At 36.5% G+C, this 17,404-nt stretch overlaps 1 protein-coding gene across 5 annotated transcripts in view; it reads right to left on the bottom strand.

Moving 5' to 3' along the window:
• Positions 1 to 3,676: 3,676 nt before the first annotated feature.
• Neos (nuclear receptor coactivator protein neosin) overlaps positions 3,677 to 17,404 on the bottom strand; it is a 38,212-nt gene continuing 24,484 nt past the window's right edge. For 2 of the 5 annotated variants that reach the window (XM_046612377.1, XM_046612403.1), the window contains 4 exons: positions 16,437 to 16,523; positions 16,132 to 16,331; positions 6,838 to 7,248; positions 3,677 to 4,957 (listed from right to left, as the gene is read on the bottom strand). In XM_046612377.1, the coding sequence (XP_046468333.1) occupies positions 4,764 to 4,957; positions 6,838 to 7,248; positions 16,132 to 16,331; positions 16,437 to 16,523 (892 nt within the window). In that variant the 3' untranslated portion in view covers positions 3,677 to 4,763. The remainder of the gene's footprint in view (positions 4,958 to 6,837; positions 7,249 to 16,131; positions 16,332 to 16,436; positions 16,524 to 17,404) is intronic. The other 3 variants (XM_046612393.1, XM_046612412.1, XM_046612420.1) reach the window with 3 other exon arrangements.

Raw genomic sequence — 17,404 nt, 5'->3', positions numbered from 1 at the left:
TTGTTGTACAGGAGGGTTGGTGTTGTCAGATAAGTAAACCAAATTTGTTTCTCTGTAAATAAGAGTTTTTTTTATGTTATAACCGATGTTACTATTTACAATATTTACACACGTGGCCAGTTACCTGTAAATAAGAGAAACGACAATTGAGGCCACTTATTCGTCTCTCTTTCACTGCTCTGTATACTGTTTATGCTCTTTGTCCTGGCACGTACTCTCTCTTTTGTCTCTTCTCTCTATCTGTCCCTTTCTATCTCTTCCTCTCTCTATCTCGACTCTGTTTACCTGTCAATCCATTTCGTACTCGACGAGGCATCTAGCAGGTGTCATATAAACGTGCGTGGAGATCATTAAGCGCGCTAAATATAAAGAGAATATATTCTCTTTACATATATATATATATATATATATATATGTATATAGAGAGAGAGAGAGAGAGAGATTCCCACGTTTTTTTTTGAATTTTTTTTTCTCTCTACCATTTAATATTCAATTCTATCCCTCTGATGGTATATTTTCCTTTTATATTCATTTTTCCAACATGGACAATCTCTGTCATATGCTGAATGATCTAGTTTCAGGTTTTTTATTCTAAAGTTCCTGATTTTTTGCGCGCAATTAATACACTGTTTTGTCCCAGCTTTACATTCCTTCGTTGCATGTGGTCCTGTGCTATTTCCGCACGTTTCCTGTCTTTTACTATCTTTAGCAAAATGATAATTCCCGCAGCACTTGAAACATCTTAGAATCTCTACATAGTCTTGTACTCTGCATATATTCCACCCTATTTTCAGCTGTTCCATCTACAGAAATTTCTCTCTGGTCCCAACATTAAAAAACACTAAACACTAAGCAAAACACTAAAAGCGTAAGAAAATTCATTCCTGACGGAGGTCCCCCGACTGCACACATTTTTTTTATCCACTAAAGCTGGACAGCACCAAATATATTTCTAAAATTTTTAGTTTTCTAATCACACTTCAAATAAATTTAGGGAACAAATTAACTTAACTAAGCTTTCACCTTAAAATTACTTAATCTCATTCAACATAACTTAAACTTAAGGTTCAATTGAGTGAAATTGTTTTTAGATTCAGTTAAGTACAAATTCTGTGTAGGCTTAAATAGTAGTTTAGGTTAAGTTGTGCCAGATAAGAAAATTTTCAAGTTGAAGCTTCGTGAGCAATGTTTTTTACATTCGAATCAACTGTCACTAATGTCACTATCTCAAGGTAATGAAAAAACTCTGACTCCATCCACGAGTAACAGTACTGAGATTATCATTACGACTGCTTCGCTGCAGCTGAATTTCGATCAGAAAGATGAGCTTCAACGTACAATTCCAATAAAAAATGTGAAAGAGGTTGCGCCTAAAGAAAATTTACATAAGCGATGATCGGGGAGAATGGATTATAAACAAGTGTACGAGAGATTATGTAGCAACACACGGGTTACAAATTTTTCCGGTACAAAACGAGACTACAGCGATGGAAAAGCACGATGTTTATCAGAATCATTATTTGACAGAAAGCTTGTTAATGGTGAAATGGTTCCAGGTCCGGGGCTCATTTACTCAGTTAGTAAAGGGTCTGTATACTGTGCAGCTTGCCATCTTTTTAACGTAGACTGTTCTTTTAATGGAAAGGCAGGATTTAACGATTGGAAACATGCAGAAGATCGTGTTACTGAGCAGGAGAATTCCAAAAATCACAAGAAAAGTATGCCTCAAACAAAGATCAGATACTTATAATAGAATAGATAATGAATTACTCGTTCAATTAGACACAGAAATCGGGTATTGGAGAAATATTTTGAAAAGAGCAGTCGCTGCTACTAAAGCCTTAGGTTCACGAGGGCTTTCATTCAGAGGAAGTGATGAGAAATTTGGCTCGTCAAATAACGGTAATTTTCTGATGCTTATCGAATTTCTCACATCGTTCGATCCATTTTTGAAAGAGCATATCAGGAAATTTCGAAATAAAGGATCTGGTGGTACGAGCTACTTACCAAAAACTATTTACGAAGAATTTATAAATCTTCTAGCGGAAGAAGTTTCCTCCACTATAATTCAAGAAGACAAATTAGCAAACTATTACGCCATTATAGTGGATTCTACACCTGATATATCGCACGTCACCAACTCTCTTTTGTCCTTAGATATGTAAAAAAAGATGGAACACCCGTCGAACGTTTTCTGATGTTCATTGAAAATTTTGGATACAAAGCTGAAGATTTGTTAGTTGCTGTGATATCAGCTCTCGAGTTTTTTGATCTTGATATCGCAGATTATCGAAGTCAGTCGTACGATAATGCGAACAATGTATCAGGAATTTATTCAGGTTTACAGGCGAGATTTAATGAAATTAATAATCTAGCAGAACATGCTCCTTGTGCTGCTCATTCCATGAATTGGGTTGGAGTCCACGTCTGAAGCGGCTTGTTTCTTCCACACAGTGCAAAATTTGTATAATTTTTTTACTGCATCGACACATCGCTGGGATATTCTGCAGTCACATACTGGAAAAAAATTGCATTGAAATCTCTATCTGCAACCACATGGTCAGCTCGTCATGAAGCAGTTCAGATAGTTAATCGACACTTTGGCGAATTAATCGAGACTTTGATTATTCTTGAAGAAGACACCAAACAAAATGCAATCACGAGATAAGAAGCTAAAGGTATTCGAATTCAACTGGAACGACTTGAAATAGCATTTATGCAAATACTTTGGCATTTTTTGCTCTCAAGATTCAATGTTGTCAACCAAAGATTGCAAAAAGTTGATAGTAGTATAGCTAATGTGATTGATGACTATCGTAGCCTTATCAAACTTGTGACTGATTCACGAAATGAATTTGAAATCTACGAAAAGAATGCTTTGAAAATCTCAGAGGTTCAAGGGTACAAGACAACTGTTTCCAGAAAAACAAAGAGAAAATTACGTGCTGATGAATTGAATTACGGGCGGAATTGAATGAATCGGAAATCATAAATCCTACCGCTATTAGCATAAAAATACTGCTGCTGAAACTATAGAAGATCAAGACTCACCAGGTAATGGATCTGGCGGGTTAGAACTACGAAGCACTAGTCCTGAAAGTCGAGACTCACCAGGTAAAAGACTTGGAGAGCTGGAAGTGCGGAGCGTTAGTCCTAAAAGTAAAAACTTACCAGGTAAAGAACCTGGTGGGCCCTTTTAACCAAACAAAAATTTGAGAAAAAAATTGATATAAATACATATATCAATTAAAATAAATGGCCGTCTACGTCCTAATTGGCATAAGTAGTGCATCACAACGCGTGTACTCACATACGTACTATACTTGCTTAACAATGGATAGTGTGCTCCAGCAAAGACACATTAATTTTTGTAGTTAGATTTGATTGTTTTGAAACTGAACAATAGACTAGGACCCGGGTAATATATGAATAGGCAAGCCTGTTTGTAACAACACTGTGGAGATTTCAAGCCACACTTTGTATGGAGATCTGACGGTAGGACTCATCATTGACTGTACCTAGGTACACTCTAGTGCGTGTCACAGTCATAAGATGTCATACATGAAATCAGCATGAGATATACTCATAACACAGTTTGGAATTGTTGAACAGATTAATGAATCACTTTACAGTTGTTGGAATCTAAATAAAAACGTATTAAGGCTCTTGTAAGGTATATGGTTCAAATAAAAGTTTTTATTTGTACGTTTTCATGTAAATGATGTAGATTTATTATTTATAAATTGAATATCATATAAGGGTTGAGATAATCAGCGTCCTGAGAAACTTAAGTCACAATGAACCTAAGTTTATTAAAATAATTGTACTTTCCGCAAGCGTTATGAATTCCTATTCAAAATTAAAATGGTGGCGTATCGGTGACACAACTATACATAATTGAACGTGAAGGAACATTTGGTGTGGCTATTTTTATTATTAGTCCAATTGATTATCTGTTCGTTATTCATTACACAATACTAAACTTTTGAGTGAATTATTTTTAAGATATTGGGAATGTATTAATTGAAAACTGGAGCACACACATACTAGGTATGATGACACATCACCATGTAGAGTACGGAATGGAACCTATCTACGAATGTTGAGAACACACGACTGAGATAAGCAGTAAACCGTACATCAACTTATCCAAGCAATTGGTAAACTATATAGCATCAGGTTCCATGTAGCATCGTCGAAGTTATTGTGTCTGATATGTTTGACCTTTCACTATGATGCATAACTTATCTCGTCAGTAGCGCCAAAAGATTTTATTATGTGAAAAACTGTCATGCCTATGACAAATACTTTTTATGGTAGTACTTTAAGAAAATTTTGACTTCAAATTTGATATTTTTGAATACTCTCCGATTTATTGGTCAGCACATTCATAGTTTATTATATGCTTTCTGCAAAGAACTTAATTTAACAATGAGAAGAGAAGAAGCATATCATAGGTTACACAGAATCGTGTATTCTAACATTCATAAGCTTGGTTAACAATTCATCACGAATCCAAGTAATATTGTATTATAATATTATTAGTATTAATATCCAAGTATGAACATAACTATTAGCTAAGCTCAAGTCTTCTGGTTAGAAATGCAATGATTTTTGTAGGTTAGAGGGAAATGAAGGAAAATTGTGGGGAAATGTGAAAACTTCAAGCTGACTGGTTCAATAACAGCACCAAGTCATATTTCCCTTTACTTTTTCAAATGTGCCTTCCTTTGCTCTCACTAGTATGTATTATGGAATTTTTTTCAAAAACGGCCGATGTTGGGAAATGCTGCGAACAGTGGTGTCGTGGCAGCTGGTTGATGATCTCCAATACTTTTGAGTAAGTTTCCTTGTAGTAGACTGTCCAGTGCTTTTTGTACAGTTGGATCATTAAGCAGCGGCGACGGAGTTACTCCAGAATTTGGGGCTGCCGTAGTTGGTGCGGGTGTTGGAGCTGCTGGCATAATACAATGCATTTACAAGTTTTATAATTCATCGTTAAGAACAAATGTTGACTACTAGATATCTTAGTTCTATCTATAATATATGTTAAGAGAAGAGAAAACAATAATTCACTTGCAATTGTATACGGATAAAAATATACTATAGAAGCTGCAATAAAAATACCATAGGCAGTTGATTGAACAGAGAAAAGATAACGAAACCTACTGTACTGATATTAGTGTGTTCAATCAGAGTATTGTACAAGCCAAGATGAACAAATCAAAATAATTCAATACGAAAATCAGAAAATACATCGACAGAAGTCCAACATTTGTTATAAAGCAGTCTTTTGCTAATAGGAAGCTCGAGTTCATTGAAAGATTGTTTTCCAGTGGGGGCACTTTTCATATGCTGAGCCGGCTATGTTCCCTGGATCAAAAACGACCACTAAATTCTTATATTTTCCAATTTGTTTTGCTATACATACAACTCATTCGATGCAATGACATGTTTACTTCAATGAAATAATGTTTATCAAAATTTGAAGGGCAAACTGTGATCATCAGGGATGAATAGGATCAGCTGTCTGGGTACTTGCTCAAATTCTAAATATTGATACCCGAATTCATCCGATCATAGTATAACCAAGAGAGTTTTAGTATAGTTCAGCAAGAAGTTATACTAAAATGTTCAATGATATACTAGATCTAAGAATCAGTCGAGTCTCGCGAACAAGTGAGTCAATCTGACTGATTGTCGTTTGAACACTGCAAAACATAGTTTTAATGTGAGTAAAATAACATCCGATTTCCGATTCAGGTACTGATTTTGGATTTACGAAAACTATACCTAACCAATACTAACAATAAAACCATTGATTAGTTTCCAAAATCTAGTATTAAAATTGAATAAATCTCAAGAACTTGTTCGACAAGACAAATCAACGGACGACCACGGGAATCGAATCTGACATCCGTGGAAGCCTATTCGTGGACTTATACCCACTAGACCATTAGGCATTCTTACCGCTGTTGCGTCCACCTTCCTCATCTTTTGAGTTCAGTATTATTATTGTACTGTGATAGTAGAGGGATCTGTTATTGACTTCAAGTACACTCTTTCATTTAGGCAGCATCATATGCACTTTCGGCCTTTTTCTTGCTTGGAAGGTTAAGTTGGCCAACGCAAAGAATGTTGAAGGCATGCATCCGCGGTCTATGGTACGAAATATTAATGACTAGTGTGTCGTATCAAATGTTATTTATTTTATCATCCACGAGGAAACATATATATTGCTTTGCGTTGGGCAACCTCACTGTCAAAGCAATAAGAAGGTAAAAATGCATATGACGTCGCCTAAACGAAAAGGCATGCTTGAAGTCAAGAACGGATCCTAATTAAGAACCTTACCTCTGAACGTATATACTGGCACCACAAGCCATGTAGAGAACAATGAATACAGCAGTTGTGATCCAAACATCATGGCGTAAGCTTAGTAAATCTGAGTCTTATTACACTGGTAATAAGGTTTTTTTTTTACCAATAGCTTTTGATTACTGATAACAAGGGCTGTATTAGCATATACGATAACTGTAATAGAATGCAACTATACGTAAGCACAGAAGTAGTAGTCATTAATCAGTTGATTTCTATCAATGCATGTAAGCTGTACGCAGTGTGCATTCCATTAGTGAAATAAAATGAACTCCTGTTCAAATCATTTAGAATGTATATCAAAATGTGAAATCAAAATCACTTGAGAATTTCTGTTAAAGGACTAGAACACAGTTGTAAATTTGATCATTTAGAAATCCTGTCAGTACACTGTTTCAATATTACCTGTCAAAAAACAGTTTATAACAAAAGTAGATCTGCAGAAGAAATTACTTGTACCCCAGTTTGCTGGTGTGACTGGTGCTGGAGCTGGAACAGGGCTGGGAACGGCTCCCGGAATTAGATTCGGTTTGTTACTGTTCAAGATGTTCAGAATTCTAGATTGAAGTTCGGCCTGCTTTGGGTCGCTTGCAACGGGTGAGGCAGACGTAAGATCTTTTGCATCTCCAAGTTCAATTTGGACCTGCTCTTCACGTTTCATTTCCAAGTACTTTAAAACTCTATCATACTGTAGAACAGTTAGCTGCCGGTTATCTGCTAACATGTTCAGTAAAACTTGTACAGCATCAGGATGGCGATCTGTTGCACGCGGTACGTTTATTGGTACAGAGCGTGAACTGCCTGCTCTGTAGTTCGTGAAATCATGATTTATCAAAGCAATCGCATCTTCGACGGGCATATTTCTATGTTCTGGAAAAAATTTTTTTAAAGATGCTAAAAATACCAGAACGCATAAATTTTTTGTAATATTTTTAAATCTCAATATAAATGTCAATAAGCACGATTCGCTAATCGATATCTTGCAGCTTTGATAAAATACTAAAATTGCTTCTATCAGCATTGTGGCGATTGAAATATCGCTAGTGGATGCAGAAGCAATATTTGGTATCAAATCTTGTCATAGAAATTATCCGAGAGAAAAACGTAGATACATAAATATTAAATTATTCCGAAAATTGACAGTAAGTAATGACTCTTCATTCCTTCACTATGAGGTGCTAACGTTTTCGCCGGTATGTCAACAGAGTGCACTTTATCAACTTGTGGTAGAAAGCCAACGCGGAAAATGTTCTATTACGCAGTCATTAGAATTGAATACATCACTTCCATGTTAGGTGACAAGAAGACTCTCCAAGGGGTGCCTCAAGGGAGCTAATAAGGTGTCAGTACACTCGAAATTGTTTCGTAATTTCCGGAATCACTTAGCGATCTCCAGAATCTATTAGTAATCTCTGAAATCACACTGAAATCTATAATACTAAAATAAAAATATGTATTAATAATCATCAAAGTAATCATTGGTAGTCATGAGCAATCATGTAGGATTATTTACTTGATATTATTGTTTTTTCTTTTTTGCCGATAACTGGCTCGCTCAAACATTTATGCATGACTAAATTAATTATAGTTTTTCTTTTGATTATATCGGAGTTTTGTAAACAAAAAGCTAAGAATTCTTGTAGATATTTTAATAAATTGTGGTCTTGAAAAATCACATGAAATCATGCGAACTCCTGGAAATCACTTAATCAAAGTGGATGTTTATTTTTCAAGTAATCTGTCGTCATTTTTCGTAATCCTTCGTGATCTCTTGTAATCGCTCTATAAAATGTAAGGAATCACGAAATCCGTAATCATCGTGTCAATGTTTGCCCCTGTGAAAACTCCTTGGGATGGTCAAATCGCTGACAAACGGGTTTCGATTCTTTTCAAGTACGTTGTAGAGTGACCCAACCCTATTACCAGGCTACCGACATTCCCATCAACGCTCCCTGAATTTCGAGAAAATTGATTGCGAAGTTTGGCGCGTCCTTTATATAATGTATATCCGTAACCGTTGCAAGCTTTCAAATCAACGAACGCAGCGCAGTATAATCCAGGAATTATAGCCCGAATATGACCATTTCGCTACGTCATACCGATTTTTGTAATGGTAGATTTCACAATAACATATCGGAATCCGTGATTATTTTTTTTAACCGCTTCCTGACCACGGGTCGATATTTGGAACAAGAATTTAAAAAAATTCTACCGCGCGAATATATAGTAGAAAGTATACTACCGCGTTCTGTTGATACTCATCACGATTTCACGGGAAGCGATGATTTGGTTATCTAAACACTGTTTGAGCACTCTGAACTTCTCCAATTTGAATTTCTCCACTATCAAATAATTTGTGTGTGTATATTTTACCCGTACAAGTAGGAATAAATAGGTAAAAGAAGAATTGTTCCAAATTTGGAACAACGGCAGATCAAGGTTAGTATAATACAAATTTCAATTATGATATTTTTAGCTTGGCAAATGTTCAATAATAATAACATAAAATATGTTTGCACGAAATTATGATGATACATCTGAATAAAAAATCCCACATGAATTATACTTTAGTTTTTTTATCGAATTTATTCAGCTCATGCAATCAACTCGAAGGGTTATTCGAGCAAGTACGAGGGCTGTTCAAATCCCACCTGAAGATTCGGAAAACAGTGACGCTGAAGACAGTGACGATGATTACTCAGATGAGACTCGGAGGTAAAATGATTGTTCCACCTCGGGTACGACAAATAACTCGCAGCGCGTAAGCGCTGTATTTTATAATCATTCCAATGCACAAAGTAGAGAAGAGGGAGCAACGCTCGGAGTAAAGTTTTTTTTTGAAATTGGCCTGAGAATTTTATGTTTGGTCAAAAATTAAGTTTCTCCATAAATAATTCCAAGAAATTTTATTGTTCTAAACATCTTCCAAAAAATGTTACAAAAGATTTTTTTCGAAAAAATGAAATTTTCAAAAAAAAAGACAATATAGAAAAAAAAAAATACTTTTGAGGAGAAATAATTGTTTTTCAATTCTGAGCTGAAGACCCACTTTGCCTCAGTTTCTCCCATCTATGCGGTCTTATCGGAATTTTTGATGAAGTATTGGCTCATCGTCAAGATAGTTACAGATCTTCTTCCCACAACAAATGCGCTATATATCACAAAAGAATTTTCAAATATTTTTTTAGGCGAGGAAGATTCTGATGACGATAGTCAAGAGGCCGAACCTGCAGATGACGATTGTGAATCGAGTAAGAGGTCTAAAGCAGCCATACCCAAGTGGAGAGTAGTACCTCCAGAAGAAGGTGAAACAGAGGTGCTCGCTCCGATACCAGACAGAGCTTTACTGGTCGATGTCGAGAAACCAGTCGACTACTTTAGACACTTTTTTAACAAAGAGTTGCGCCTGAATATTGTCGATCAATCTAATCTACACGCGACTCAAAAAAATCCGATACATTCATTGAATACCAACCGGAATGAAATTGAACAATTCATTGATACATGTATGTTCATGTCGATATATCGCTTGCCCCGAAACTGATATGTTTTAGAATAATGAGACGCGCGTTGATCAAGTAGTCAATGTATTTTCTGATAACCGATGGAGAGAACTGAAAAGAAACCTTCACCCAAAACGCGATCATTTATTCAAAATACGCCCGTTCATCGATACACTTCTAATCAAATTTCAAAATCTCTCAAAGCCACAAATATTATGCGTTGACGAACACATCGTTCCAACTAAAGCAAGGTCAATGCTGAAACAATACAACCCACAAAAGCCTCATAAATGGGGATTCAAAATATTCGTCTTGTGCGATGCAAATGGGATTACATACAATTTCGAAATATACTGTGGGAAATCCACAACAGCTGTAGACATTCCTGGTCTAGGAGCAAGTTCCAGTGTTGTAATTCGATAAGGCAAAGTTATACAGCGAGACGATAATCGTTTATTATAATATTATAACTGATTTGGCTCGATAGGATTGTTTTTAAAACTGAAAGAGTTAGGTATCGGTGCTCTTGGAACTATCAGGATAGATGGTTTTCCAGGCCTGACATTCTCTGCTGATAAAGAATTGAAAAAACGAGGTACAGGTTCTCACGAAGAGAAAGAATGTATAGTGAACGTTGTGACAGTCAGAGCAGTGAAATGGTTCGACAATAGAGGTGTTTCACTCGCGTCAGCATTTCAAAGTGCACAGCCGGTCGAAAACGTTAGGCGATTCGATCGCGGAAAAAAAGCAACGATAAGTATTGCTTGGCCCAGAATAGTCAGAGCTTATAATCAGTATATGGGATGCGTAGATCTCTTGGACAGGACCGGACGTATATTATCGAATCTGCATCAAGACGAGTAAATATTACTTGCGGTTTTTTTTCACTTCATTGACATGGCTGTCGTGAACGCTTGGCTTTTGTACTGAAATTTTTGTGTCACGAAACAAATCAATATAAAAGATCAGCTGACTACCATCAAATTTCGAATAGCAGTGGCACAAGCGTTATGCTTGCAAAAAAAAAAAATTTTTCGAAAAAAAGGGGGAGGCTTTAAGCAAGTGAAGCCGAAAGTAATAAGAGAAGACATCCTACAACTCCAGTTCCAGAGATTTCTGTGCGTCTTGACGCACTAGGTCATTGGCCAGAAATTAAGAATAAAAGGCACAGGTGTAAGTTTTGCGCCAATAAAGCACAAGTTTACTGCCAGAAATGTAAAGTATACTTATGCCTAAATCAAAGCAGTAACTGCTTCGTGGAATTTCATACATCAATCCGACTTTAATCAATTATAATTGACAACTAATAATTATTAGTTAGTATAAAAACTATTGGTTTTTCTTGCCTTGACCAGGTAATCTATAATCGTTGAGATCTAATTTTCTAAAAACTTGTTATTTATCGATATAGTATAATGTATAAGTATTTATTATGGTTCCACGTGTGGAATAAAGTTGAAATAAGCGAAAATAAACGTTGCGTTAACTGATAAAAAATAAGATTATTTTTTTTTAATTTTCTAATCCTTATGAGCCGTTGTTCCAAATTTGGAACTTTTTTTTCGTCCAAAAAATCTGAAAAAAATTAAGTCACTATTCTATAAGGTTTCTACAAGGTTAATGTAGGGTAATGCCTCACGGAGCCAGGCGCAGACCTCGGGGGTGAGAAAAACCTAGATTCTTGCTAATCGCACCCTAATAAACCACTTAAGACAATAAAATATTTGCCAACATTTTGTTACAGTCTACATTACTTGCCGCTTGGCCTATAAGGAGGTATTCTCGTTTAGAGGCCTAAATTTCGGGCATTTTTAGCGGATTTGGTAAAAAGAAAAATGTATTGTCACCATCTATTTTTTTTTAGTCTTTTTTCTTGATGTTTAAGAAATTACAACGAAATTTTCGTTTGAAAAAAATAAGAATTCAGAAAGTGATAAGCCTCCAAATATGCAGCCAAAAAAACAACGGGTTTAGGTGGTTGACATGATTCCAGTGCTCCCATTCATTCACAACAGAAATAAAACTAATTTTCTTGATTACTAAGCATGTCATTATGACCAGCACCGAAGAGAAAAAAATAAAAAATTTAGAAATGTCGACTGCCTAAAGAAAAAGTTAATTTATTACATTTTATTTTCCGATATTGTAATTTAAAAAAACATAAATAATAATCATTTCGCAATTCCCGATGTCCGGGTTAAAGAGGGATGTACACTAAGATCCATACCAAGTTTGAAGTCAATCAGTTGAGTAGAACTCAAGATTTTATGTCAACCAAATTTAGAAATTTAGTTCCCGAGTTAAACGTGTTTAAAGTTTTAACCTCGGTTTTGACGATGACTTTTGTGTCAGATGAAATGGAAATTTTTCTTACTCTTGATCGGCGGTTCGTGGGATATATAGAAGGCTTTTTGCGGCAATCGCAGCTGCCTCATAGGCTGATCTTTTTAACCTTGAACTCGACTCTTTTAAAGCGCACACCGTGCATTTTTTCACACGAGTGCTCATAACTTTATCAACTTTTGAAAATTCGACATGGGCTTTGGGCCAAAGTATACTTAAACGATGTAGCTATAATCCGAAAAAACGATTTTCTTGCATTTCTAGACTAGAATACCCCTCACAGAAAACTAACATTATTTACTAACTTTTCATGAGTCAATCACATGTACGGATGGTGATTGTATCGTAGTAGAAAGTTTCGCAACCGCTTATATGTCCTGAAGTTCAGTCATGAAACATCGAAGCACGTAGCCGTGCGGCGCGCATTCCGGCGTACTATCCGTTCGCCCCGTGTACAAGTCTCGCTCTGTGTTAACTATTTTTTTTTCTTTTCTTTTTTCGCAACTTATTTTAAACGAACATACAATCGACATTTCTCCCACGAATGCTGCTTTTTTGAATTATATACTCGCTAGAAATTATAGAAGTATAATATAATACCCTGCTATATTATTTACAAATCCGGGTACTTGCTGCATATTCAACATTATTATACGGGAAATTGCTATGTTCATTTTTCATAGAAGTGCAATTTCACAGAAAAATTGAAAATTTTCTACCTGTGGCGTCCGGGTTGTTTTCGGAGAAATTCGTCCACGGCCTGCGACCTTTGATATTTCATTGTGACCACCTGTCCTAGACGGCGAGGTCTTTTGTTTGTGTACTTTCGAGGAGAATTCGAACCAGCAAGAAGGACCGTTGCTCATCAGTTGAGCACGACATTCTGAAGAGTATTGACGTTTTGCAATGGAGATTGGTGAGAGTAGTTCGTTTGTGGACAGTGCATTAACACGCGAGGAAATCCAAAACTTGCTGAATGATGACAAAATTGATTTGTTATGCTCTCCAACCACCAACAAAGAAAATCAAGAATTGGCTGACGGAATATGTGTTAGATACAACGACTATCTTTGTTCGGGAACTCTGGTGGCAGATAGCGAAACTACCTTACTGTAATTTTTGTTACGAGTCTAATCTCAGATGTTTATTTTAACTCTATGGTAGTGACTAAAAAAAAAAAAAAAAAAAACAAGAAGCTAGAGCTTCCCGTTCTTTTCGCCGATTCGTTGTACCTTGAATATCAAGTATTTGTGTGTAAGATTAAAGACTATAAATAAAGGATTGTTCTAACAAATTATATACAGACCATCATTACCATTACCAATAACAATATGGTACCTGAGAAAGTTGTTGATTGAACATAATTTCATATCCGTGACACAGAGTTCGAAAATCAGTACACGCTCGGTATTAATCGGCAGAGAATTATTGAAGCGATTTTTCAATATGTACGGGAGTATGAGTTTCACCGAACAGGAAGTATTATTCTCCATAGAAAACGACGACAGCGTTGGTTTTGAAAGATGCGACGAAAAAACCATCGAAGTGCTATAAAAACCCGTACCAACGAAGAAAAGAAAGGTTGGCAAGGACACTACTTCCTCGGACTCTAACGAAGAAAAAGAGGTACAGACCTATGACAAAATTCTGTTTGCTACAAAAGTGAAGGCAGTACAGCTTGCAGAATTGCACCCGAAGTGATCCATCAAATCATTGCGGTCGAAATCTACGATGCTCTTGAAGGACAAATCACAACTAGCGAAATGGAAAGCTGACATCAAAAGAGGCGGTACACGCTTTGACAAACTGGAAGTAATTGATCGTTGTGTTTATGATCGGTTTATCGAGGCAAGGGAACAAAAAGCAGGCCTGTTGACGACTCGCATGCTCAAACAGTGGGCAATGGCGGCTGCTTTTCAATTTCTTGATGGGAATTTTGAATTCAAAGCTTCAGACAGTCGGGCGATTGACTTAAAAAAGCAACACAACATATCCCAACGGCATGGGACGAAATACATTAGTCAAAAAGATAACACACTCGAAGAACTGCTGGAGACTTCCTCCAAACATCAAGAACAAACGTCTAATATGATTAGCAATTTCGATCCAGATTATGTTGTAAGTACCGATCAAACGGGGTGTGAGTATCGGATTAGCAGGAAACGCACATTGTCACACCAAGGCGAAGAAGCCACCGAGATAGCTGTGGGACAGATAAATAAACTTACGCATTCCTATACGGTACAACACGCGCTCACTTTATCCGGAAAATTGCTGCCGAAGGTATTCATTTGTTTACAAGACGTTACCGGTAAATTTGGTCCGCGATTAAAAAAGAAGTGGACGAATTCATGTTGCGGTACAAAAATATTTATGTAACATCTACGAAATCAAGGAAGCTTCAGTAGCACATATACGAAGAATTTTTAGACGAGATAATGGCGCCGTATGTGGAAACGAATCCATTTTTGTACATCGTCGATTCGTGGAGTGGCCAAACATCTGCAGACTTGCATCAAATGAAATTCACAGACAAAGATGGACCCCAACGTGTACTTTGTCCGTAATACCTCCGATGTGCACACCATTTTGCCAGCCGTGTAACGTATATTTTTACCGGCAACAGAAAAATTATATACGACACTTCCAAAACGCGCCGTACCTGCTGCTCCATGATAAGGAAATCACATCGAGAGAACACATGATCAAAATTCATTCTCTGATACACGACCAACTACGGGCTCCAGCATACGAAATTATAATAAAGTAAGCATACTTTTTTTAGTAATCGATATTTTCGGTTGATCTGATGCGTACAACCGACATACTTCATGTTACACTTATTGTAAAAACAATTGTGATTTTTTAAGTAGATATGTAAATAATGAAGCATTATTACATTATACATGATAAATGTTATTCCATTATTATATTATACTTCTATAATTTCTAGCGAGTATTTAATTGAAAAAAGCAGCATTCGTGAGAGAAATGTCGATTGTATGTTCGTTTAAAATAAGTTGCGAAAAAAAAAAAAAAATAGTTAACACAGAGCGAGACTTGTACACGGGGCGCACGGATAGTACGCCGGAACGCGCGCCGCACGGCTACACGCTTCGATGTTTCATGACTGAACTTCAGGACATATAAGCGGTTGCGAAAGTTTCCACCCACAATATCTCGGGAACGGCTGCGTATCTGAGCTAAAGCCTTTAAAGTTTATTTAGTATGAGTCCCCACACTACCACCCTACCAAGTTACATCCCAAAACTCCTGGGCAATCTCCTGGTGTCTCCTCCATAGACATATCTATAGTATGATACCGCTCGGGAAGTTAGTAGTTTAATATAATCAATTTCTAAGGTATCTATGACAAGATTTGACAAAATTGGTCGCTCTACTGGGAGGTCAAATATTTGCCTATATTGACTACTGGTCAGAAGATGGGGTTATTGAGAAAATGTGAGAAGAATGGACTATCTCGCAAAATAATGTAGACTGATATATTTTGCAAGATACGTAAAAATTGGACTATTTCATCTACATTGACTATAGTATCAATGAATTTAATTATAGTAATCTCAGGCAAACTAGCCCGTTCTTCACGAATTTCAAGAACGATCTTCAGTATTTTGCGATATAGCCGGTTCTTCACACATTTTCTGAAGTAGCCCCTTCTTTTCACCGATGATCAATTTGACGCATTATTGAAAGTATATGTATACTAATGTAACATACTCATAGTAAATTTTGACGAAAAGTGGAATAGGCACATGTTAAAATAATGTCTCTCTAGACAATCAACCACAACGCTTTTGAAATATGAAAAAAAATTTGGTGGGTTATCTCTCCTGAAATTGAGAATTGAGAATATAATCATAAACGAGGAGAAAGTGATTCACAATACCTTGAGGTAGCCCGTGTAAGATATTGAGAGTGAGAGATCTGTGTTCTTGATTTATATGTGTGACCACAACAGCATACAAACATCCACGACTAGCAATATTTCCAAGAACACGACTCAATGGGACATCTTCGTTAGGAAATAATAAATCCACTGTAAGGCCAAGATTCTTCAACCTCATTTCTATCGCCTCCGCATACTCACTATAAATTTCATAAAAATAAATATAAATGGTTTTTAATTAATTGTTGAAGAATAAGTTTGCCGAATGTCAAGCATGGCCATTGTATTTTTTATACAGTACTTACGTCAAAACCTTGCTCACCACGATGATCTCACAATCGTTCTTTTCGGCTGCCACTGAGGATTGGTAATCAATTGAGCCAGACAGTGACCTGAAATATAAGATTGAAACAAGAACAAGTAATTTATGGTACTAAAATGCAATTGATAATTTAGATATAGTGGACTGTAATGATCTCTTTAATGAGAAAACACTCAACATCCTGATAAGTTATGGCTTGTTCTATCCTTCACCCGTAAAAAATTAATAGGTTTAATTAGTTCGAAATTTCGTCCTTATCTAATGTGAAATGTATAATATGGCAGGGAAAATCGCCTACAGTTGAAATGTGATGACGGAGAATTCAACAAATTCGAATTTTCATGCAGTCTTGTGCCGTAACTCTTAAAAGTTGATTCTTGAATTGCCGAATGCGTCTATAATTTTCTACTGCAAAGTAATAAAATCGGATGGGCAGGAAGCTAGAAGCAGGAAGATAGTCAGTCGTTTACCAATGTTAGATACAGTGAAAGACAGATGGCAGCAAATTGTGGAGAAATGGGTAATAGGAGTGTGAGTGAAAGGTAGGCGGAGTGTACAGCGAGAAAGTAAGCGAGTAGTAAAGAGTTGACAGTGAAGGTAGTAAAGGCCGAATCACATAAAACTCCAGACGCCATAAGCATAATGCAGAGACTATAGCGCATGCGCACTGTTCACTGCACGTTTGTAACAGCGCATGCGCTATAGCTTCTGCATTCTAGTTATGGCTTCTAGAATTTGATGTGCTTTGACCTTAAGAAGAGAGTAAGAAAAGCGTAAGAGAGCTAGGCATGTGTGTGTGTCAAGTGATAGAAGTAGAAGAACGAGTAATCTCACATGGATTTATTTAATCTTGCGGCCCTAATTTATCGGCATATTGTTAATGTACTATTATACAGAAATATATAATTTGTTTTTGCTCCCGACTCATGGGCTGAATTGAATATTTCCTCA

The sequence above is a fragment of the Neodiprion pinetum genome, chromosome 1 (genome assembly GCF_021155775.2).
Source record: "Neodiprion pinetum isolate iyNeoPine1 chromosome 1, iyNeoPine1.2, whole genome shotgun sequence".
NCBI classification, from domain to species: Eukaryota; Metazoa; Arthropoda; class Insecta; order Hymenoptera; family Diprionidae; genus Neodiprion; species Neodiprion pinetum.
Note: the sequence above shows the minus strand (reverse complement) of the source record. Positions and strands in the feature narration are given on the sequence as shown.